General features: G+C 42.0%; 1 protein-coding gene and 1 non-coding gene across 2 annotated transcripts in view; both read right to left on the bottom strand.

Annotated features, from left to right (window-relative positions):
• The window catches only part of PRKCH (protein kinase C eta), a 224,408-nt gene that overhangs the window by 132,789 nt on the left and 66,640 nt on the right, over positions 1 to 24,979 (bottom strand). The window contains exon 2 of the mRNA XM_059373336.1: positions 24,321 to 24,384. Coding sequence (XP_059229319.1) covers positions 24,321 to 24,384 — 64 coding nt within the window. The remainder of the gene's footprint in view (positions 1 to 24,320; positions 24,385 to 24,979) is intronic.
• On the bottom strand, positions 7,027 to 7,129 carry LOC132000404 (U6 spliceosomal RNA). The gene has a single exon (XR_009399279.1). It is a non-coding gene; the product is annotated as a U6 spliceosomal RNA (small nuclear RNA).

Raw genomic sequence — 24,979 nt, 5'->3', positions numbered from 1 at the left:
TGACATAATGTCAAAGTCAGAGGGCTGGAGGTTCTGCAGATGCTTGTTAAAGTGGGAAATGGTTGGAACCACTTCTCCTACCTTCTCTTGCCCTCACATTGTATGCTCACATACCAGCATGTCGAGTGTTGGTGTACAGTACAGAGCTACACAACAGAACGCTAACTTCAGATTGCTCTTGCTTTGGCTGGAGACACAAAACACACAGGTGGAGGAAATGTGTGGGGTTCAAATTTGGGTGTCCAGGAGAAGAGAGGCAGCAATGAGAGAAACGGAGTATGCAGAAGGGACTGGTCAGAGATGAAAATGATGATTGGGGTTGGAGCCGTAGGTGTTTGAAAGATACCACAGAACCAGGGTTTATGGGAAGAAATGAGTGCAAAGGTAATAACTGACCGTCTCTCTGAAGATTAAAGACCCTGAGGATGGGTGTCCACTTTTCAGACCTAAAATGAGCAACAGAGGCCCAATTAGGACATAGAGGAAGGACAGAGAGATGGGAGGAGGATCAGAATCGTGCAGCACCTCACAGCGGGGGGATGCTTTTCGTCATCATGTTCAACAAAACATGGGAAGAGAAGATGCACGTGTTTGCTCATTCGAAGAATGAATGGACACCAAGGTGGGAGTGCCCAGCACATGACTGCATGCAGGAAGCTGATACTCACGAGAGAGATCTAGGCTGCAGATGTGGATGTAGGGGTAGAGAGCAACAGGCAGAGCAAAATCCCCAGACGAAAACAGATCCTCAGGGATGTGAGTGAGGACAGCACTAGGCTGAACACTGACCCTGAGAATACAAACTGAAAGGAGAGGGAGAGAAGCCCAAAGATACAAAGAAGAAAGAGTCAGGGAGATCCAAAGATCATCAGTAGACTTCAGAAGTCAAAAGGGTAGGGCCGTTGAGGTGCAAGGAGTGATAAGCCTTATTGTATGCACCGGAGATGTCCAGTAAGATGAGGACCGAAAGCTGCTGACTGGACGTGGCACTACAGATATCCTTGGTGACTTCATCAAGAGCTACTTGAGTAGAATAATGGTGAAGGAAGTCAGAAAGCTGTGGTAAGTCCTGGAGGAGCAAACAGAAGGCAAAGAAGTGGACAGAATACAGAGTATGCTCTCAAGATATCTGGATGAAAAAGAGGAAATGGATGGGAATTACCCTTGCAGGTGCTGGAGGACTTTTAGGGCGTGGAGACTTGGCATGTTTATAGGTTGGGAAAAGCAACCAAGAGTAAGGGAAATGGAGAAGTTAGAGGTAAGGAAACAAGGTCCTTGAAGAAGCACAGGTCTTTGGCAAAAGGACAACTATCCTCTGGGACAGAGGCTGAGGGATGAGAATGGGTAGATAAGGTTAGGAGAAGGATGTAGTTCTCCCTCACATCTGTGGGAATCTGTTTTTGGGAGCCTAGCTGGTTTAGTTGGTAGAGCATGTGGCTCTTGATCTCAGGATCATGAGTTCAAGTCCCACGTCAGACATAAAGCTTACTTAATTTTTTTTTTCTAAATATAGGGATCTGTTTTCATCTGGGGATTTCACTCTGCCAGTGGCTCTGTACTCCTACATCTATGTCTATAGCCCAGATCCCCTATTCTCTCTTTCTATCTCTCTCATGCCAGGGAGGCCACACCTGATACGATTTTCTTGATTACATAGGAAGCAAGGCCACCTGCTTAGAATGAAGACACAGGGCAAAATGGGGACTTAAAAATAATAGTGAAGTTTAATCATCATTGAATTGAATGAGAGAAGGAGCTGTAGGTGTTGAGGACCACCACTCAGAATTCAGAGTGGTGATTTAGGGTCTCAGAAGGAGATTAAGCAGAACCAAATAAAGCAGCAAGATCACAGTGGAACCTTGCTGAGAAAGGCCTGGTGCATTTTGTACTTAGGAGGTATCTGAACAAGAGAGAATCAGAGACTGAGAAGAAAGGGAGTGGTGAGGAGTAAATACAGAGTATTTGTTAACATGCTTAGATAAAAAAGAAGGAAAGAAATGGGATGGATCAAAGAAATGGCCAAGGATCAAGTGAAGGATTTGTTTTTTCCATCAACATCACCAAAGGAGAAGCAACCAAGGGAGACTCAGGGACTACACAAGGTGTAAGTCAGACAAGTGAGAAAGCAAGAATATGTTAAGAGGGCAGAGAAATGGATCTGCCCTGGAACAGGTTAGAGTCTCTGTGAGAGAGAGGGTTCCCCGACAACCAGCAGAAAGGCAGACAGGAGACGGTCAAACAAGGAACAGGGGATACATACAGATGGGCGTCATTGCAGGATTTTTCTCAACAGACTATAGAACCAGAATGTGGATGAGAAAAAAGGATGGGCTTATAGGTATGGAGGTTTTGAAGTGCCTGAAAAACCCACAAGAAGGAAAGTAAGACTTTTGCTGGGTCCCTGGGTATGCAGAGAAGACATACACCAATGCATCCAGCAGCATTCTTTGTCCGAGGGGCAGCACTGTGGGATACTGCTCAGGTCTGGCATGGGCATGGCAGTTATGAAGGAAGGTAAAGGGTCAACTAACTTCTAGGCATCACTGAGTTAGCACTGCAGTAATGACCTTGAAGTCTGGGCTCAAGAGACTACCAAGTGGACCGGTTAGAGCTTAGGAATCAGGTCCATCGTAAGGCCAGGTTTCCGTCATGTGGATTTGGCAAATGTAACGTAAGAATTAGCAACCTAGGGAAGCAGCATGAGGACTGATTGAAAAACATGCCCTGTTTGAGATCTAATTGGTTTCCTTTTTTTTTTTTTAATCTTTCATCTCTGTCTTTAACTTTTGAACATAAGGAATAGTTATTGTAACTGTCTTAATGTCCTGTCTGCTAATTCTAAGATCTGTGGATTGCTTTCAACAGATTGATTTATCTCCATTACAAGTCAGATTTTCTTACTTCTTCACATGACTGGTAATTTTTGACTGGATGCCAAACATTGTGGATTCTATCTGTTAAGTGCTGGATAGTTTTGAATTCATAGAAATATTTGAATTCATAGAAATATGAGTATTGTTTAGGGACACAGTTAAGTTACCTGGAAATAGTTTGATCCTTTCAGATCTTGCTTCTAAGATTTGCTTGGTGGGCCAGAACTGTGCTCAGTCTGGCTGGTTATTTCCCACTAAGCAGCCAAGGCCCTTCTGTATATTCAACACAATGCTCTGTGAATCTGGAGTTTTCCAGTCTAGCTAGTAGAAACAGGCATCATTCCTGGCCCTATGTGAGCACCAGAAATAATTCTCTCTGATCCTTTTAGATGGCTCTTTCCCTGGCCTCAGGTAGCTTCCTTAAACTGATCAGCACTCAGCTGAGTACTCAAGGGGAACCTTGTGTATCTCAGAGTTTTTTATCTGGGCAATTGTCTCCTTCCTGGTATTCTACCCTGTGTCCTCCAGCTGCCTTACTCTTCCTGGACTCAGATCCATCTCCCCAACTTAGGAAGCCCACTGGGCTCCACCTGAGAGAGGGGAAGAGAGAGCATCCGAGAAAATGAGGGAGCCGCCAAAGGAGCACATTGGCCACAACAGTCCCCACCATTATACTCCATGGCCAAAATGGTGCTAGAAGCAGGAAGCAAGCACCCAGACCTGGACTCTGTTTGCCTTCATAGGGAGCAACCCCTCCCCCAGGCCCTGACAGGAAAAGAGCCTTTCAGATACCTTGGTGATACCTGTCAGGTTTCCCAGAAACAGATAAGCCTGCCTTCAGCCCTTCCAATTGACAGTGTTCCACCTGCCAGCCCCACAGAGTTAAGAGGCTAACCCAATCCAAGCAAAAATTGCTATTCAATGTACATTCTTCCTTCACGAGCAACAAAACTCTGATTTTGCCTCCAACATATGCAGGACACATTTTAATTAATAATTAAATACTAGATTTAAAATGGATTCTCACTTGAACAGAACACCACCTTTAACTGAAGACAGAATTGGGTGGTGCATAAGCCCCAAACAGAACAAGCCACAGGCAAACAAAGCCTGCTTATGGACTCAAACAAGGGACACCATCTGGTAACACAAAGACAACCAAGCCTGTGAGATTAAAACTGCCAAAACCAGCACACACTTTAACTTGTAATTTAATAAACTAAGGCAAATATTTGGGGAGAGACCAATGCTATAAAAATATCCACATGGAGGGTACCAACTGCAATTTGTGAATAAACAACAAAGTAAACAACTAGGGTGGCTCCAAGTTGATGGGCGGCACTTAGGTCAGGGTGACCGCCAGACCTAATGATATCCTCACGCTGGGACAAAGGAGGGAGACTGAGGGCCAGTGCTGTCTGACAATTTACAATGCCCACCCTGGCATTTAACAGTCAATCCTCTAGGGATAAGAATTTAACAGCAGGGGCGCCTGGGTGGCTCAGTGGGTTAAAGCCTCTGCCTTCAGCTCAGTTCATGATCCTAGGGTCCTGGGAACGAGCCCCACATCGGGCTCTCTGCTCAGCCGGGAGCCTGCTTCCCTCCAACCTCTCTCTGCCTGCCTCTCTGCCTACTTGTGATCTTTGTCAAATAAATAAAATCTTATTTTTTAAAAAAAGAAATTAACAGTAAATAGTTCATATAATCTGCTCTTAAAACACACCTTTCTTTCCAGGACCTGGAAATTTCTTGTAAATATTAACTCATTCATCTTAACAGAGATGTTGGAAGAATGCACTCATTGCCATTGTTTATCTGGGCTATAAGAACTAGCCAACCGTGGGGGCTTGGTTCCCATATGATCCCAAAGAGTAATTCCCTGCACCCACTGCTCTGTATGTCATGCTAGACAGGGAAATAAACCACTAATCCTTATCTGTTGTCCTATCAACATTCCTAGGAAGCACCCATGACTAGGGCTGGTCTACACAAACACAAACATACACACACACACACCACAGTCCATGATACAGTCAGTCCTCACAAGGAGATGGCAGCCAACATCAGTCTAGGCAATATCTAGATCCTTGAGGATGTTCCCTTAGGGGAAAGTGTAGCATTGGCTCTAATGGGCAGATTCAGGAATAGGGGCAACATATACTCCTCAGAGCCCAGCATGCAGGAAACGGACACAGTGGTCATCCTTCCACACATTCTCTCCGACCCACCGCTTCACAGACGGTAATCCCTACCAAAAGGACGACAACACACAAACCAGGATGTACTTTGCACCCTCCCAGAATACGACATACATATGAAGTTCAACTGCTGTCTAGGATTTGAAACAATGGCTGAGAAAAGGGGTTTAAGTCATCATAGTTTTCCCAGTACCTCTTAGATGATTCACCACAAAATACGTGGGGTAACTTGGGTATGGATTCCCTTCCAAATGGGCAGGCACATAATCGGCATCAGGTCCTAATACAGCCCTTTGCGGGTATACGCATGTTTGTATGATCTCATGTAACCTTCACAGTAATCCTGGGGGTAGATGCCACGAGCCCCATGTTTGACATATAAGGACACCATTGCTCAAAGCCATGCAGCTAGGAAGCACAGGAAGCAGAGCTGGGTCCCTCTGATCTAAAGCTGATGCCCTTCCACCACCCACCCCACATCTCTAGCACAGTAAGAAGCCCCAGTAGCAATTTCCAGGGGATTCGGTCCATAAGGTTCCGTTAAGGACAGGATTAACACTAACACCAGGAAATAAATTTGGGGGCATTCATGACGTTGGAGGCCTCACTACAACTGGCATATTATCTAAAGAGCTTGACTTATTTCCTGGATTAAAAAAACAAAAACAAAACAAAGATTGCTCTCCCTACCCTTCCTCAAAACTCCCCAGAATAGCAAGACGGCCTGACCCCAAACCAGAAGCGGAAGTGCGTCCAGGCTGGGCTGGGATGCTGATGGTGCAAGAGAAGAACATTGAAGGCATTCAGTAAAGCACAAGTGTTTTTTGGTTGACTCCAGCAAAGAAGGGATCATCCTTCCCCTCAAAAGACAAAGAAAAACAATCTGAGGGTTTTGAAGGGGCAGGGGGTGGGAGGTTGGGGGAACCAGGTAGCGGGTATTAGAGAGGGCACGGATTGCATGGAGCACTGGTTGTGGTGCAAAAACAATGAATACTGTTAGGCTGAAAAGAAATTTTAGTATATGTGCTGCCGAAGCGAGCACTGAAAAGAAATTTTAAAAAATATATATGTGAAGGCTTAAAAAAAAAAAAAAGAAGACAATGAAAAGCACCACTGTAGCTACTGCACGTGCTGAGCACACACAGTGAGTGAGTGCTCAGATCCAGGCTGTTGCCTCCATGCAACAAGACATGGAGCTTAAGTCAGAGGCAATTCAGATGACAAGTGGTTCTGGGGAAGGTGGTTCTGGAGAGCCCTATGCCCTGTGTAAAGAGGTCACGATGGGAAACTCCAGAAATACTGTAGGATGCTACGTACAAAACAAAACTCGGCTCTGGGCCATATGCATCCATGAGCAGTACATGATCCCTGGTGGGAGAAAGAGGACACAGCCAGCACGCAGTCAGGACTCTGCATATTAGATAGGTGGCCCATAAAGACTGGACTTAGGGTGACCATTCACAAAGGCAAGGACCAAGAATGTAGGAATTGGGGGCCTCCCCCGGACACGCAACACCTGAGGCAGAGGCATGAGACAAGATATGACGGCTCACAGGCCCGCTTGAGGAGGGTTGTGAAACTGTCCTCTCTGCTTCCCGGCAGAGGGTCCTCCTGAGGTGCTAGCGGGAAATACCAGAGTCCAACTGAATCATCATATATTCATATATTTAACAAAATCAATGAGCGTTCGTTCTGTCCCAGAGTGAAGCTTCAGTCTTTGTCAGTGAAGCCTTCCTAAAGTCCTGTGTGAGAAAGAATCCCTCCAGGGCAGATTTGTTTTTTAATTTATTTTTTATTTTTTATTTTTTTAGTTACGAAAATATCACCACAAGTCTGAGAACAGCTCCATGACCTTTAAAAGCAATCACTTCCATCAACTCTAGACAACCATTAATTTACTTCCTGTCTCCATTGCTTTGTCTATTACAGACAGTTCATATTCATGCAATCATACAAAAACTATGGAAAGCTTCATGAATTTGTGTGTCATCCATGTGCAGGGGCCATGCTAATCTTCTCTGTGTCATTCCTACTTTAGCATATATGCTGCCGAAGCAACCCACCCAGTTGGATTTTGAGGAAGCGTTAGATAAGATGGTGGTACCCAGATATGGAGTCCCTTCTACAGAATGGCATCCCAACAACTTACGTATAACCTACTATACCCAAACTTATTATCTGAGTTTTCATGACCCAAATCCCCATAATGGTGATACTGCTATAGGTAACCTGAATGCCAAAGAATAAAAATAGTCATCAAGGAATAGACTGAGCATTTTTAAATTAGTCCCTTCTCTGACATTCTTTCCTGCTTTAAAACCACCCTGCTCCAACCAGTCTTCCATGTTAATGGTTTGCTGGTCTCACTTTCTGAGTTAATACATCCCATGCAACAATTCATGCAATAAAAACCAGTACCAGATAAAAGTGAGATCGTGCAGCTGGTGCAGGTCATGACCTTGACTGACAAGCTACTCCAATCACAGCAAACCCTTGACCGACTAAATCCAGGTGTAGGTGCATTACCACTGAAGAAAAGATCAACAGGGATGGAGCCATGCCGGGCCTTTGGAAAAACTGTGGACGCCTTCAAATATTTCTGCAAATAACCCTCTTCACGACAGTGCCGAGAAAGTCATCATGAAGTCAAAAATGTTATGTTATCAGGACTTCAAATGAGTCAGGAAAAGTATACAACTGAATTATTTGATCTGTTCTTGGTTCTAAGAATTAGCATAAAGGTGTCACTTCACCTAAACGCTGATAAATATAAGAAGAAAGGAAATGACTTGCATGATTTCTGTCATAATTTTTAAAGGCAGAGTACCAATCAAAACTTTTAAAATATGTCTTTTTAAACTGTTGGCTTCCATTGTAACTGGAATCACTCTAAATTGCCTTTTCCTAATCCCAGTTACTCTAAGAGAGGGAAATGCCTATAACTTGTCTTCAGTCCAACGGCTGACAGGTAGCACAGGCCACATTCCCAGCCTGCTTTTACCACTTTCAAGCCTGGCTTGAGTCTCAGCATTAGTACTGAGTGTTTGCAGACATTAGCAAGGCCCTTAGCCTCTCAGTCTCATTTTCTCCTCCTAAAACACAGGAACTGTAACCTGACCTAGCTTTTTAAAATGCTTTTTTTTTTTTTTAGTGTTTTATCAACTCTTAAAAGACTATACCAAAGTAATATACTCCCTTCTGTGTTTTTTTCTTACATTTTTTTTTCATTTAGCAAACCTTCCAGTTGCTAAAACTTTCCATTAATCACATTAGATATAATTTGGGATACAACAGGGGTGTTGAAACTTGGTCAACCTTTAGAACTAGCCAAGGCATTATTAGGAATCTGTTTCTCTTCCCCAGAGATTCTAATTCAGTCTGAGGCCTGAGAATCCTTAGTTTTCAAAATTCTCAAGTGATTTCATTGCTCTAGAATAGATCCTCTCTGTCCATCTCCTAGTTTTTAAAAACCTTATTTTCAGTAATTGGTAAATCCCAAAACAAGGACTCAGATATTGGAAGTATACTCATTTACACTAATCAGGAAGTATCATCAAAATTCAATATGAACTAAGCTTCTAAAAGTTACATAGTAAGTCCCTACAATGTGCCCAGGTCATGCTCCAATCTATTTACCTCCCCAGATGTTTACCAGATGGATCACTAACATTTATTAAAGCTTCCCAACAAATGATAGTTCCCACCAAATTCAAGAACAGAAGACTCCAGCTAAGCCCAAGTTTTCCATGTTTTAAGTGGGTGAGGTGCATAAGAGTAATGTCTTAACAACCCACAAATAGAACTGAATTACAGCTAATTATATTGAGAGGTGCATGAACTTGTTCTATATCTCCAAACAGTCATTTTGAACTTTTAATGCTTTCTTAAGCTGTGTAATGGATCCTAATTTAGCTTAGAACAATCACAATGGAGTTCACAGAACTTGGGAAAGTCTTCATGATGAACTTAAAATAGTTTAGCTTTAGCAACTTACATTAGATCATTGTTGTTGTCTTTTAAGATTGTATTTGAAAGAGAGTGTGAGTGGGCGAGAGCGAGCTGGTGGGGAGGGGTGGCAGTGGCAGAAAGAAGGCAGGCAGAGGAAGAAGCAGACTCCCAGCTGAGCGGGGAACCTGACGTGGGGCTCAGTCCCAGGCCCCTGGGATAAGTACCTGAGCCAAAGGCAGATGCTTAACAACGGAGCCACCCAGGCGTCCCACACTAAATCATTGTAAATGGATGTAATATGGTGCTCTTGAAGACCCTCCCCAAAGGAGACAAGATTCGCCAGCATCAAATATAGGTGAACTTCACCTGAGCAACAAGGCATGTTCTTGAATAGGGAGGTGACATTAACAGGGAACTGACCTTGTGCCAGCAATAATGCAGGGCACCTCCCCAGGACCTCACAGCCCAGCTCCCGTCCTCCACGGCAACTCTCACTCACCAACCATTCCCTGCCCCCTCACTTAGGGTCTTTGTACTTCCCGTTCCCTGCTCCTCCAGACAGCCCCAGGGTCGACTCCCTCCAGCCCTTCAGCTTTCTGGCTCAAAGGTCATCTGATAGGAACAGAACAACACACCCAGCCTTCCTATTTGTCCTGACTCTGCCTTATTTCTTCATAGCACTTACCTCTTGGGCTATTATATTAATTTATCTAATAGTTTGTTTCCTCCTGCACACCAAATTTTGAATTCTGTGAGAATAACCAGTGTCATGAATAAGCGTATATATGCATACTTCACATAATGTCACACATGAATACTCTGTGTGTACATATGAAGAGTCCTTTTGATCCACAGGACCCAAGTGGTCGTAATCTAGAAGTATTGCTCAGCCCAGTCCATTCTGCAACCGAATGTAAATTCATAGAGGTAGAAACTGATTTTCTTCAAAACAATTTGAGAAATAAATCGCTACTTATGAAAATCTAAGGTAGTCTCTGACATACGCAAAGAACATGCCTGAAAACTCAGGCCGCGGAGCCCTCACACACACACTCAGCCTCTCCACCTCCCACAGGGAGTCCTTCAGTACTGACCTGAGACCCTAGAGGGATATCTCAAACACCAGAATGAAATCTTGACGCTCAAGACAAGTTTCAGGGGAGAAGGGGAAAAAAAGGTCTTCTCCTCTCTCCCTGCCCACTGACACGGGGCAGAACTGGGGCAGACCCCAAGAAAAAGGATTCCTAGATAACTGGCTGTTCATTTGAAACAGAAAGAGCACAGATCAGGGGCCACAAGAAATGAGATTGAAGCACAATGAAAATGGACTCTGGAGCAATTAATTTTTCTATCAAAAAATTAATTCATTTTTATTTTACCTAAATCTCAGTTCCACTGAGAGAATACCACACTAATGTAATTTCAACGCCCCCCCCCAAAAAGAGAGAAGTTTGAGAAAATTAAGAAACTAGTCAGACTCTTTGTTTCCCAGAACCTTGATATCAAAGGAGCATGCTAGTTAATAAGCCAGTGCCCCACCAAGCGAATCTACTGATACTTCTGTCCATAGACCTCGGAGCTATTTTTGAGGTTCAGCTTTTAGTGCTCACACCTCTGACCACTTGCTCACAAGCGCTGTGACTGCCTTGTTCTGCTCCAATCAAGCAAAGGTGCAGCATAAAGCTACCCGGAACAGCCATCTCCAAAGTTAGAAACCACCATAGGCTTCTGGTTGTTCGGGTGTTACTTCCTGACCTTCCTATTTTTATGAGAAAGGGCCTGTGACAAAAACTGGCTCAAAAAGTTCACTGCAGAGTAAAAATAATTAGAAAAATGGGATTATGGTTTCAAAAAATTGCTGAATTATTCTGTTGTCCATAGGACCTGTCACCCAACATCAGTCCCCAATACAACATACACAAGTACGTGTCTGTTCCTTCCTTCTGTAGTCCCTAAATTAAAAGTGCTGGACTTCTGAAAAAAAATATATATATAAAGGGAAAAATTAAACTATGTATGAATTCTAAAAATAATTTGGTTTCAGGACCCTTTTGTAGTCTTAATTAAAGATCCAGAGTTTTGGTTTATATGGATTTTATGGATATTTGCCTATTTGAAATTAAAATTGAGACATTTAAAAATAGTCACTTAATTAACCCATCACATGACAACATAAGTAACATCTTTATGAGAACTGATATTTCCCACAACAAAAATAAATAAATAAATAAGAGTGATATCGTTTTACAATTTTGTAAGTCTAACATCTGACTTTAATGGCCAGTGGATTCTTATATCTGCTTCTATGTTCAGTGTGCTGCAGTGCTGTTTTAGTTGAAGTATATGAATAAAATCCAGCCTTACACAGAGAGTAGTTGAAAAAGAGACTGTTTTAAGAGCATTTTTTAGAGAGCTGTGAGTATTGTTTGATACCTCATCAAACTGGACAAGTGGTAGTTCCTTAAAACTTAGTTGCAGTGTGAAATCTAAAACCATAATCAATAAGCTTTTCATACTGTTACAGTAAATCCATTAGTCTTATCATATACTTTCCAATGGATCCTTGACACACACATATGGTTTTGTAGCATCTTGTACTGGTCATTTTGAAAATATATGTTCACTGAGCTATGCAAATCTTCTTCCAAATGTTGACCTACTTTACTATATAATATTTAAAGATCACAATTGTTAATTAATATCAACAACAAACTCATGAGAAAAGTCTTTCCAAAATCCTAATTATGGCTTGGAGGATCCAATTTTTTCATTGGTATCAAATATTCTGTTGTTTCCTTGAAGGAAGAGGCTCACTTTGTCCATTTTTAAGAAAATGCCTGAGAAACTCCTTAAACTTCATTACCATAGTTTGTCATTCTTACAAGTAAAAATGGTGTTCCACAAAAAAAAAAGTGACTACCTCAGCTAACAACCCAATCATAAAAGTGTTTTTTTGAGTCATGATAGTATTTCAGTATGTAGCAGAAGTGCTTTATGAATAATTCCCATTTTACCACACAGATTATAAAGATATATAGTCAAACGTTGAGCTTAATAACACTGATAATGCTTACTGCTTCAACAAAGATATTCTTTTTTTTTTTTTTAATTTTACTTATTTAACAGAGCGAGAGAGGTCACAAGTAGGCAGAGAGGCAGGCAGAGAGAGGGGGAAACAGGCTCCTCACTGAACAGAGAGCCCGATACAGGGCTCGATCCCAGGACCCTGAGGTCATGACCTGAGCCGAAGGCTTAACCCACTGAGCCACCCAGGTGCCTCTCAACAAAGATATTCTTAAATGAAAATATTTTTTTCCCCTGCAATTATCTGGCAATGAAGACAACACTGGCTACACTGTTGACTGCACAGTTTGGTGCCTTGATTCATTCCAAGGTGCCAGCAGTTTTACCCATCGTTTCTTTTGCATCCCTGAGCCAACGTCAATACACTAAAAAGGGAACAAAAATCTTAGGATTATAAAAAGAATAGTTTTGACCTCCTGAAAATATCTTTGGAACCCTTAGAGGTCCACACTAAAAAGGGCAAAAAACATCTTAGGATTATAAACAGAATAGGTCTGACCTCCTGAAAATATCTTTGGAACCCTCAGATGCCCACAGGACCCCACTTTGAGAACCAATGGAAACATTCTGAACAAAACCATCAACAGTCCATTAAAGTAAGAGAAGTAGTCAGGACGAAGCCAATGATGATGGGGTTGTAACTATGTGAATACAGCTATCATACCTTAAGCTGAACTGACTTATTAATTCCTTTCAAGTCCTAGTTTAATCTCTGCCTTATAGGAACCTTCTGATAATCATGGTAAAGCTTGAGCAACTCTCAAGTTCAACCTTTCCAGAACTCTGATCCACGCCTGACCTCCGAGAAAATGGCGGCCTTCCCGGGTGAATATCTATCTTTAGGTTTAAAAACAAGGAACCTAAGGGAAGCTTTGCAAACATAGACCATCCCAAAAGACGACACAACTCTGAGGAGGGTGAGATTATACCACCTAGAGGATTGTTTTCTTCTAAGGTAGAATAAAGAGAAACCACAAGACGCCTCCCAGACAGCTGGGTGGCCTAGAAGGATTCTGGACCACCACCCCACAGGCAGAGCTGTGCGTGGGTCTGCCACATCCTCTCCAGGAGATCACAGCACCATCAGTGTCTCCACGCTGGATTCACCATTTGCACAGTGAGCATCACATCAGCCTCAGAAATTTGGTGTGGGGAGCAAACGACGTAAGATATGGGATGGCATGAACACTGGTCACCAATTTGAGGGTAAGAGGCCATCCTGCTTTCAGAAAGAAAATAAAATAAGGGCTAATGCTGCTATTTGTCAAATTATGGCCTAGCCCCATATCTGGTCCTCAGAAGGTGTTCAGTAAATGAGCTGGCTGTGATTCAGAAGGGGGCAGGCAAATTATGACATCGGACAATTCATCTCGATCCCTTAAAAAGATCGGTTCTTTCATTTCTAGTTTTCCTTCTTCTCTCCCTCCCCCAACACCTCTTTCTTGCTCTCCTGCCCTGTCCTCAACCTGGCATTGTGGTAGCACAGAACTACTTAGACCAAAACTGAGGTGGTCACTCATTTCTCAGGCTGAATACACCGAAGGAGTGAAAACTGTTACAAAAGCTAAATCGAAAGCAAATTAAATCGACAAGCTGTCACCTGGCTTGAAATGAGAAAGGAACCCTGAAAATTAACTTTTTTTTAAAAGAATTTATTTATTTGACAGAGAGAGAGAGAGAGAGAGATTACAAGTAGGCATAGAGGCAGACAGAGAGAGGGGGGGGAAGCAGGCTCCCTGCTGAGCAGAGAGCCTGATGCAGGACTTGATTCCAGAACCCTGAGATCATGACCTGAGCCAAAGACAGAGGCTTAACTCACTGAGCCTCCCAGGTGCCCCTGAAAATTAACTTTTTTTTTTTTTTGAAAATTAACTTTCATCAGAGACAAACTTTTTCCCTTTAAAAATGAAATAACACTGTGCGTATGAGATCCAGTGAGAAACTGGGGGTTGCAGTTTTCAAACGGTAACACGTTTCATCTGCTTTGGTGCATGTGGTCACATTGATTTAGCAGAGAACTTCATTATTTATAAACCAAGGGTTTGACACAGGAAATCTGAGCTAAAAACTGAGGCAATGGTACAAAAAAAAAAAAAAAATTAGACTCTTACTCCACAGGGCAATGCACTGCTTTGGCAGAAAGAATATGCAGATACCAAAACTCAAGTGCACCTTCCATGTTCTCTCCAGGAATCAGTTCCAAGTAAAGTAGTAAGAGTGTGAAAGAAGGGGGCAATTCAAAGTTTTAGCCAAGTTTTCTTCTTCTGGTTTTTTTTTAAAAGATATTTATTTGAGAGAAAGATCATGGGGGGTAGCGGCAGGAGGTGGTGGGTGGTGGGTGGTGGGGGAGGGGGAAAGGGGAGAGGGGCAAGTAGACTCTACACTGAGTGTGGAGCCCCTCGTAGTGCTCGATCTCACAACCTGAGTTCAGCACCTAAGATAGAAGCAAGAGTCAGATGCTCAACCGACTGAGCCACCTCGGCTCCCCTTTAGCAAAGTTTTCTAGGCTAGCATCAAATCCACCAACAACGGGTGTTTTGTCAGGTTGTATTTTTGTTTGCTTTTTTAAGAAGTTACACCCATCCCCCACCAAAACAAAACTGGTACAGAATACCTTCAAGTATGCTTGGGGAATGCCAGGGGAAAAGCGTGGCCACTCAGAACTTCTTCTATCTTCATAAAGATACTTCTACCATTAATTCTTTCGATTTACTTTATTCTTTTAGGAAACGATCTTAAAACTAAACTTCGCAAGTACAAAATGTTATGTAATGGTTAGTAGGAGATGATTTACTTGTCATTCATTTTAAGTGAGAACTTTGCAGTGGAATGGAGGGCTTTATCTTACTCATCTCTTCCTACCTGCCGTTTTTGACTCATGCCTTAATATTGATTTAGAACTTAAAAAAAAAAAAAGTATGAAGTACCTTAGTCATTTAAAATCTTTAACTTGCCACCTCACAATACACAAAAATTGGGAACTAATGATAAAACATATACAGACCAAAAAAAAAAAAAAAAGAGCCAACAGCAGCTTTAATTTATAAATGAGAATAGGCAATTATGTATTCAAAATTAAAGCATCATTTTGATGTTAATAGAGGCAACCCAGATTCTGTTTTTTGTCCAGGAAATAGATAATTTTTTAATGTGTAGTTTTCCCTTCATTTTTTAATTTCTTATAAATACAATTTCAAACACAAGCAGAAATAGAAGAGTATAATTAACTCACATGTAAATAACACCCAGCTTCATCAATCAACTCATGGTTAATCTGATTTTATCTGTACCCCATTCCCTCCTCTTACCTCTTGATTATTCTAAAGTAAACCTCAACTCTCAAATAATTTCACCAGTAAATATTTCAAGTATCTCTAATAGATGCTCTTGGTTTAAACAATAACAATATCATAACCATACATAAATAACATCAATAATTCCTTAATATCAGCATGTGTCCAGTCATTGTGCCTATTTCCTTGGTTGTCTCTTGAGAGTTATTTATTGTTTGGACAATTTGTCTTGGAACGGGGATAAAATATGGTCCATATACTGAAACTGGTTAATGTCTCTCTTGTTATTTTGGTTTTCTCTCCCTCTCTTTCCTTTCTTCTAATTTTTGGTTGAAAAAAACCACGTCTCTCCCACGATGTCATATTTTTTTTTAGAGATAGAAAGAGAAATGGCAGGAGGAGGGGCAGAGGGAGAAGGAGAGAGGGAATCTTAAATAGGCTCCACACTCAGCACAGAGCCCAGTGTGGGGCTGGATCTCATGACCCTGAGATCATGACCTGAGCAGAAATCCAGAGTGGGACACTCAACCGAATGGGCCATCTAAGTACCTCTCCCACGGCGTCATTTAAAATGTTATTCCCTGTGCCTAGTATTTCCTCTAACCTGGCGGTTAGATCTAGAAGCCTAATCAGATTCAGGCTCGATTTTTTTTTTTTAAGACTTTATTTATTTATTTGACAGGCAGAGAGGCAGGCAGAGAGGGAGAGGAAGGGAAGCAGGCTCCCTGCTGAGCGGAGAACCCAATGCGGGGCTCGATCCCAGGACCGTGGGATCATGACCTGAGCCAAAGACAGCGGCTTTAACCCACTGAGCCACCCAGGTGGCCCTCAGGCTCGATTTTTTAAGCATACCTCCCAGATGGTGTGGTGTGCTTCCAGTAGGAGGCACGAAATGTCTGCTTTTCTTTCTGGGGACCAGCCACTGAAGTTTGAAGTACCCTGAGTCCAGGCAAACTTTACTTAAGCAAACTCAATCTTCAGATCTGACACTGTATTTCTTAACAATGCATCAACATCTTTTTTGATTTGTTTTCACATGAGCTATCACTGCTTATTTTCTTTCTGTTACTTTTCTTTCCAAGTGAAGCAGTTACAAATTCATATTCATGCATTTTCATTAATTTCCTTTATTTCACTTTTTTTTTCTTTTCATCACTCCACTCTTCCAGGTAAAAACTGGTTCAGTATAGTGACAATCATAAACATGGCCAGAACCTGCCACTCTGCCAGCATCAGTAGCTGCTTTAAAATCTAGGGCTGGGCGCCTGGGTGGCTCAGTGGGTTAAGCCGCTGCCTTCGGCTCAGGTCATGATCTCAGGGTCCTGGGATCGAGTCCCGCATCGGGCTCTCTGCTCAGCAGGGAGCCTGCTTCCCTCTCTCTCTCTCTGCCTGCCTCTCCATCTACTTGTGATTTCTCTCTGTCAAATAAATAAATAAAATCTTAAAAAAAAAAAAAAATCTAGGGCTGTTTTGTCACCATGATAAATTTCACCTTGATTAGGTAGCAGATCCAGAAAGGCTTAGCCAGAATGAGGTAAAGAGTGACGTGAGACAGCTTTTTCAAAACAACAGATCCCTTCATCTGTGTCTACTTCAGCAGCAATGCTGAGGGGAATTCTGCATCTGATCAAGAGTCAACAACCCCTTTCTTAAGATGAACAATGGTGATGGGTTTTTGATCTAGCTGATAATGTTCTGCCACGGGCACTGAAAGAGATTCACAGTAAGAGTTTTTCTTGTTCCATCTTAATTCAGTAAAGAGAGCCCTCAGTGTAGGTTTTCTGAGCAGATTCATCTGTTGTTCTTACCCCAGCATTAAGAAGAAGTCTGCTCATGATCTCAAGGTCCTGGGATCGAGCCCCACATCAGGCTCTCTGCTCAGCAGGGAGCCTGCTTCCTCCTCTCTCTCTCTCTGCCTGCCTCTCTGCCTACTTGTGATCTCTCTCCGTCCAATAAATAAATAAAATCTTTAAAAAAAAAAAAAAGAAGAAGAAGCCTGCACCCAGCCCATGGTACCAAACGTTGAAGGTGCTACAGTTAACAGCAATTCGCATGTTACTTTTCAAAGACTTTTTTGTTCTGTTCTATATGCAAACTTCATTATCAAACATTTTGATGCCAATTTGAAAGACATTATTATATCATCTGATGAAACAGTCTCTTGCATGTAGTAAGCACTCAAATATTACTGAGTAATGACTATACAAACAAAATGGGTGCTCATTAAGCTTCAATAGAGCTTGAGTGAGTTTGACAGATTATAATCTATGAGCCAGAGACCTTACGTGCTGTGTTCCACAGAGTTTTGCAGTTTGTCAGCCTTGGCTTGGGGCTCTAAATCTTCTCACTGGGCTCCTTTATCTATGGATCTGTCTCTCATGGACACCTTGAGCTACATCTTGGGACCGGATCTCTTGCCAGACTTTAGACTCTTGCTTCTAGTTCCTCCTAGACATCTCCACTTGGGTTTCCAATAGGCATTTCAAACTCCACCTATTCAAAGCTAAATTAATCACCTTGCATCCCTGTATTTCTACCCTGGTGAATGACTCCACAACATCTGAGACTCACCCTTATTCATGTCCTAATGTCCACTAAGTTGCCAGCTCCTGCTGGTTATGCTTCCTATCCATGTCTTATGGCTGTCCCTCTCTCTATATCCATCCCCATGGATTCCAACCGAACCCAGGCTCCACTGCTCTCTCTCTTAGACAACTTTAACAGTCTCTTAATAGCGTTCCACACCCTTGTCTCCTCTTATGCTCAAACACCCCCCACCCCCAGCTCCTTGAACCCACTGCCACCAAATCAGATCTTATTTCTCTCGACTTAGAACCCTTCATGGGCAACCTCATCCTCTCCTAACCTATAAGTAATGTGACCATGTCATTTATCTTTAACCCAGGACACTTTCAGAGTGAAAGGTGGCACTGTTCTCAGTTACACAGGTACAGCAGTCAAAACGGAGACCATCCCAGGCAAACCTTCACAGAAGACCCTCCCACAGCTCTGGCCACACCTCCCCCTTGCTCCTCAACCTCCAAAACCAACCCCCTACTTTCAGCTGCTGGAACCTGTCACTGCTCTCTCACCTCTGTGTGTCCGTACAAACCCTCCTAGACTATCCGCCCTGGTTGGCACATTTCCATTTATCACTGAAACTTGCTTTGAACATCCTCTCCCCTGAGAAGCTTTCTCTAAAACCTTCCGGCTGATCTGATTACAAACTCCCGTGTGCCAACACCGTGCCTTGGACTCATTCCCGTGGTAGGACCTGGGCCCCTTGCCCCGCACACATGGGGGGCTGTATCTGCCCCCCACCCCCACTGCTCCTGTGAGCTCCCTCCAGAGAGTATCTAAGTCTTGTCCATTGTTATCTCCCCAGCATCTACGTCGAATCACAGGTCTGTACCTGGCAGGTATGTCCCATGTCATTTCTCAGTCATGCTTTACGTTTAATAAAATCTGTTTGCCTTAGCTGCTATTTTAGCATAACTAATGAAAGATACAAAAAGGAGAGGAAGAAATGAGAAGTAGTCAGTAGCTCCTAATACGCGCCCTGTATATCACAGATCACTGTCACATTTGAGCACTTTCTTTTTTAAGGAGAGCTTTGGAATTACAGAATCTGAGCTAGCAGCAGAATTCCTATAGGAAGCCATGAAAAGAAAACAGGCATGGAGCTAAGCCAGCAGCACATCTGTCATTGTTCACCAAATTCTTGAAACTTCTAGTATAAAATAAATCCAATGTCAAAATAAAACAAACCCACTGAGTATTCATGGGGTCCCAGGCAGGGGCAGGGAGAATGACAGGAATCTTGCTACCATGACAAGAGGAACATGGAGATGGGAATCCCACTAGCATACTTTTACACAGCACCCTACAAATCTGGGTGGCAGAGCACCACACATTTTCACATCTGGCCTTCAAAACCACAGCCTCCGATGGACCCTGAGGCTCAAGCAACATTTCTGGAACTTTGGCCATCCCTCTGGGATCCCAGGCCAGTGCTCCTTTTGCAGCAGGAGAGCTCTGGGCCTGTATGACTTCACAGTGCTTTCTTATGTAAAGCCCTTCAGCTTCCAAGATAAGGAGGAGAGCTCTACACGTTCCATGAGCCAACCTGTCATTTTATGGCTGGGGGTCACCCAGAGTGGCTGCCAGGAGTGAAGCCAAGCCAGGGACATTCTCACAATGCTAGGCCCCAGATGCGGCCGCAGCTATAGCAGGTGCAAGGTAGGGCTGCATTCCCTTGTGTCTCACACACACACACACACACAGGCAGCTCTCACGTACACACACGGGCAGCTCTCACGTCCTCTGCGTTTGACAAGGGAGCTGTGGTCTAAAGCGGCAGCAGCGTGCAAGCTCATACTGAGCCCCAGCCTCAGAGCCAGACTGACAAGACAGTGCTCCCACAGACAGAACAGATCTGAGGTTCTAAAATATATCCCACCCCTAGATGCCATGGCTTCTGAAATGTCAACACTAAAAATCTCCTTCTCATGGATAAAACATCAGTTTTAGCAGCTTTTAAAATATGCAGGCACACCTCCGAGGGGTAGAACACTAACATATTACTGGTCGCTATTACTCTGGGGTGAATTAGTCCATGAATTCACTGTCTTCCTTGTGAGCAACTGTTTCTAGAGAGAAGAGATCACTGGGTATCTTACTGGAACTAAGAGACAGTTAAAGGCAGCGAGCAAGAAGGACTAATGTAAAGAGGAGGGAGGAGGGAGGAGGACCAGAGAGGAACTCAGCCAGCCATACAAGTTTACCCAGGGTCCGCTCTAAAAAGAACAGCATTGCAATGACCTGGTAAGAACTCACCCCTAGTAATATTTGGCATTCCTTTCTTATCACTAACGCTAATCAATTAATATAAAGACAACATCCACACGGATTCCAGTCCCAGTGTTCTTTCTAGTGTTTCTAGTGTTACAAGTAAGGAAGCCAGAATCTGGATACAGTTTAGTCCTTGAGAAGTGACATCACTTTTTAAAAAAAGGAAGTCACAGAATGACTATGGAACAATGACACGTGGTCTGCTGTGCACGGCCTCACTCCATCAGTCCTGTGTGACTTAGTGCAGAAAGGCAGTTCAGCACACTGAGAATCTCACCCACTCCTTGCTCTGTCTCTTCTCTCATGGAGGGGGGGTCTGCCTCTACTGTGGTTTTGCCCATGCTATGAGAATGTTCTAGCAACAGTGTTCTGTAACATTATATTTTATTTGAGCTATCAGTAGACTCCTCTTTCTCAATCTTCTATGTACAAGATACCAGGCAAAACAAAAATGTCTTTGAGCTGACCAAACCATCATCTAGAGAGCTTTTTCAGGTTCAAGTATCCCACAGATATGGTAATTTCAATATCAGAGCAAAAAGATATGATGCAACAATTGGGGCACGATGGAAAAATTAAACATTAACATTAAAACAATTCTCCCACGTGAACAGCAGTCAGCAAAGAGAAGAGAAAACCAATTTTCAAAAGTGTCACCAATGTGCAAAATGCCAACACCAAAAGGACAAACCCTTAAGCCACGGTTTAAAAGTCTTCACAGGATTTTAGTGGTAGAGTGGCTTTTAATAACTAACCCTCCCACCACAAACAATTAAAACCTCTAGAAATATATTTTAAAGCATCCAAAAGAGGACAGAAATTGGAGGGAATCTGACATTCGAAAGAAGGAAAATGCACTGGTCAAGAACCATATTTATAGGCCATCTCCCAAGGTTATTCCCCAGGCTGCAAAGGTCAAGTGAAAAGAATTCAAGCAGAAAACTACAGTTTTACTGGCTTAAAGACAAGATTCAGGACTAACAGATGACTGGAAATTGAGCAGAGGAATCCTGGAAAAGATATGGCCACAGAGAGAAGAATCCCCAAATCTATAAACTGCTCCAACCTGTGCATACTCAAGAGAGATTCAGAGAAGTCCACTAAAAGCAGTAACTAGAAAGCTGAGAGAAAGGAGGTGAGATGTCTGTTCTCTCTCCACTGCAGGAGAGAGAGTTTGGAGGCCAAGTTCCACAAAGTTAAAAGGACTTAAAATGCCTTAGGCTTTCCACTGAAACCCCAACTTGGTTAGACCTTGTGAGTGAACAGTATGTCTCGGGACTATGGAATCCGTCCAAGAACTAAGGGGGGAAAGTTTAAAAAAAAATCCCACTCTCAAAAGCCTTCACAATTTTCAGGTGATAGCCAGTAATTTAGCTGCCTGCTGGGAAAAAAAAAGAACAAAGGAGAAAAACCACATGCTCGTGTCAATGATAAAGAAAAAGGCCTTGCCAAAATTTAACAGTCACTCTTGATTTAAAAAGGAAGAAAGAAAAAAAGAGAAAGAAAGAAAAGAAAAGAAAAACCAAACCTATCAGAAAACCAGGACTTGACAATTTCCTTGATTGTGATGAAAAGTATATATACAAAGTGCACATAACTAACATCATACTTATAAGGAAAGACTAAATTCCTTCCTCCTAAAACTAGTTATGAGACAAGGAGGTCTGTCCTCAACGCCTCTGGGCACAATAAAGCAGGAAAAGGAAATAAAAGTCATAAACATTAGAAAAGAAAAAGAAAATGGTCTTATTCATAGACAACATGATTATTTACAGAGAAAATCCCAAGATAGGTACAAAAAAAAAAAAAAAAGAGAGAGAGAGAGAGAGAAAGAGAAACCTACTGGAACTAGTAAGTGAAATTTTTTAAGGTCATAGATTGCAAAGTCAAGCAAAAAATTCATCTCTATATACTGTTACCAATTTCCAAAATAAAAATTTTTAAATACCATGTATAACAGCATCAAGAGCTTAAAATACCTAGAAATATATTTTTTAAAATATGTGCAAGATCTCTATATTGAAAATTATATAGAATTTCTAATATTGATATGGCTGAGAGACATTAGAGACCATCAGCAAATGGAGGAATATACCCAGTTTATGGACTTGACGATGTGCACAACTGTTAAGATGTCAGCTCTCCTCAAATTGATGGATAGATTTAATACAACTTTAATTCAAAATTTAGTACGCTTTTCCGTGGAAATTGATAAGCTGATTCTAAAATTGACATCAGAATTTAAAATACTGAGGATAGCTAAAATAGCCTCCAAACAAACGAACAAAACGCATTTGGAGGACTCGCACTACTTAGCCTTAAGACTTAATATAAAGCAACAGCAATGAAGATGACATGGTATTGGTGTAATGAAAGACCAGTAGATCAATAGAACAAAACAGTTTATAAATAGATCCACAGTAGGGTCAATGATTGGTGACAAAGTTGCCAAGAAAAAAGAAAGTCTTCGAGAAATGGCAGGGAGAAGGAGAATTGGATTGTAGTACAGGGGAAAGAAATCCCAACCCCTCCACACACAAATATTAATTTAAGAAGGAACACAGACCTAAACATAAAATCCTGTAATCTTCTAAGAGAAAAGAGGACAATATTATTGTGACTCTATGACAGATTTCTTACAGAGAAAAAATGTATAAGCTATGAAAGAGGAGATTGATAAACAGGACTTCAGAGAAATTTAAAACTTCTGCTCAAAGACACCACTAGGAAAGTGAAAAGGCAAGCCACACATAAGGAGAATGTATTCACAATGCCAATTTCTGACAAAGAATGCTTCTCTAGAAAACAAACAACTATAAATCATTAACAGAAAGACAAACCAAATTTCAGAAAACAAAAAGACTTTAGCTGGTACTTGGGAAGAAAAGAACCACATGCAAAAGTACTCAACATCAGGGAACTGCAAATGAAAACCACAAGATACTGTTTCATACCCACTAGACTGTCTAATGTTAAAGAGAATGACTATACCAAGTGTTGGTGAGGAGATGGAATAATCGGAATGCTCATACACTCCTGGTGTGAGTATAAAAATATAAGCATATTAGAAAAACATTTGAGAGTTTCTTATGAAGTTGAACATATATTTCCTTTATTACCCAGCAACTCCAGGACTCTGTATATCTACCCAAGAGGAGAGAAAGGGCACATCGACAGAAATGTATGAATAACCATGCATATTAGCAGCATTGTTCCTAATGACTCCAAACGTCCATCAGGAAGAGAATGGGTAGGTCATGGAATGGGACGCTAACACACACAAGGACATGGGTGGGTCCCACAGAAATTATGCTGAGTGCAAGAAATCAGACACAAGAGAGAACATACTATGTAGTTCCATTTACGTGAGCTTCTGGCATAGAGCAAACTAATCTATGGTGAAAAAAAAATAAAACATCCCAATTATTGCCTCTGGCAGCAAGAGACTGACTGGGAAAGGACACAAGGGAACTCTCAGAGTGGTGGAAATGTTCTTTACCTTGGATCACGGTGCTGGGGATGCGGCTGCATGCATCTGCTAAAACTCAAATTCCTCCCTTCCAATCTGTTCATTTCACTGTATATATATTTTACCTCAATTAAAAAAAAAAATTAGGGAGTGGGAGGTGGGGGTGGCACCAGGGAGAGAGGACTAGAATCCCTTACAGGGCAGAAGGAGATAAAGATTGTAAGAAAGAGACTATGATCCTTAATTTTTTAACACATTCAGGGCAAAGTGAAAAGTTGGCTCCCAAACCAAAAATCTTTAATACAATTTGACAGACATGAACAAGAAGAGGCAAGAACCCATTCAGCTAAGATGTTGATGAAGAAAATAAAATTCAGTGAGTACGTCAAACAAATCATGAGATCGCCAGATTTGGCAAATATATGTAATCTGGCAATCCAAACCAACAGATCATTACAAACAAAATAGGAGCCAACCCAACATAAAACCATTTTTAAAGTATCATTTTCAAAATGCTCTTTTTATAAACTTCCAGGTCAGAAACTCCTACTGACAGCGACTAGGATTACATTTTTACCAGAAACCACCCCAAACTCGTCCTTACCTTCAGTGAAGCTCCCCGTTAGGGTTATTACCACAAACACCTTCCCTTCTGGCTCCAGATCCACCTAGAAGGAGAAAAGAATCATGTGTTATATTCTAACTTTGAAGTCCTTTTTGTGGGGCCTCAAATAATTCTTTACAAAGAGGCCTACATGTGCAAAATCACAGCATTGATCAGACTTAAGAATTTCATTCAACAGCAGACAGGTAAGAAACGCATGAAACCACACGAAACTGTAAAGGGGGAAAAGCGAATCGAAGGGAAATCGTTCTTCCAATGTTTCCGCGTGTCTTGAATTTTAATCTCTTCCATTTTGGCTCTTCGTGATATTATTGAGAAGTACCTGTAAGCTTGGACACTGTTTCTGAAATAACCCTATCTTATGTCAGAGCAACATTTTATTAAACTACATGGCAGGAAGGGGTTCCTGGGTGGATCAGTCGGTTAAGCATCAGACTCTTGATTTCAGCTCAGGTCATGCTCTCAGGGTTGTGGGATTCAGCCCATTGGGCTCCACACTCAGCAGGAAATCTGCTTGAGATTCCCTCTCTCTCTCTTTCTTTCCTGCTGCCCCTCCCCCGTTCTCTCTCTCTCTCAAATAAGTAAATCTTAAAAAAATAAAAATAAAATAATCACGTGACAGATGTATGAAATAGAGA

Source organism: Mustela nigripes, chromosome 13 (assembly GCF_022355385.1).
Source record: "Mustela nigripes isolate SB6536 chromosome 13, MUSNIG.SB6536, whole genome shotgun sequence".
In the NCBI taxonomy this organism is placed as follows: Eukaryota; Metazoa; Chordata; class Mammalia; order Carnivora; family Mustelidae; genus Mustela; species Mustela nigripes.
This window is presented reverse-complemented; position numbering and strand designations above follow the sequence as displayed.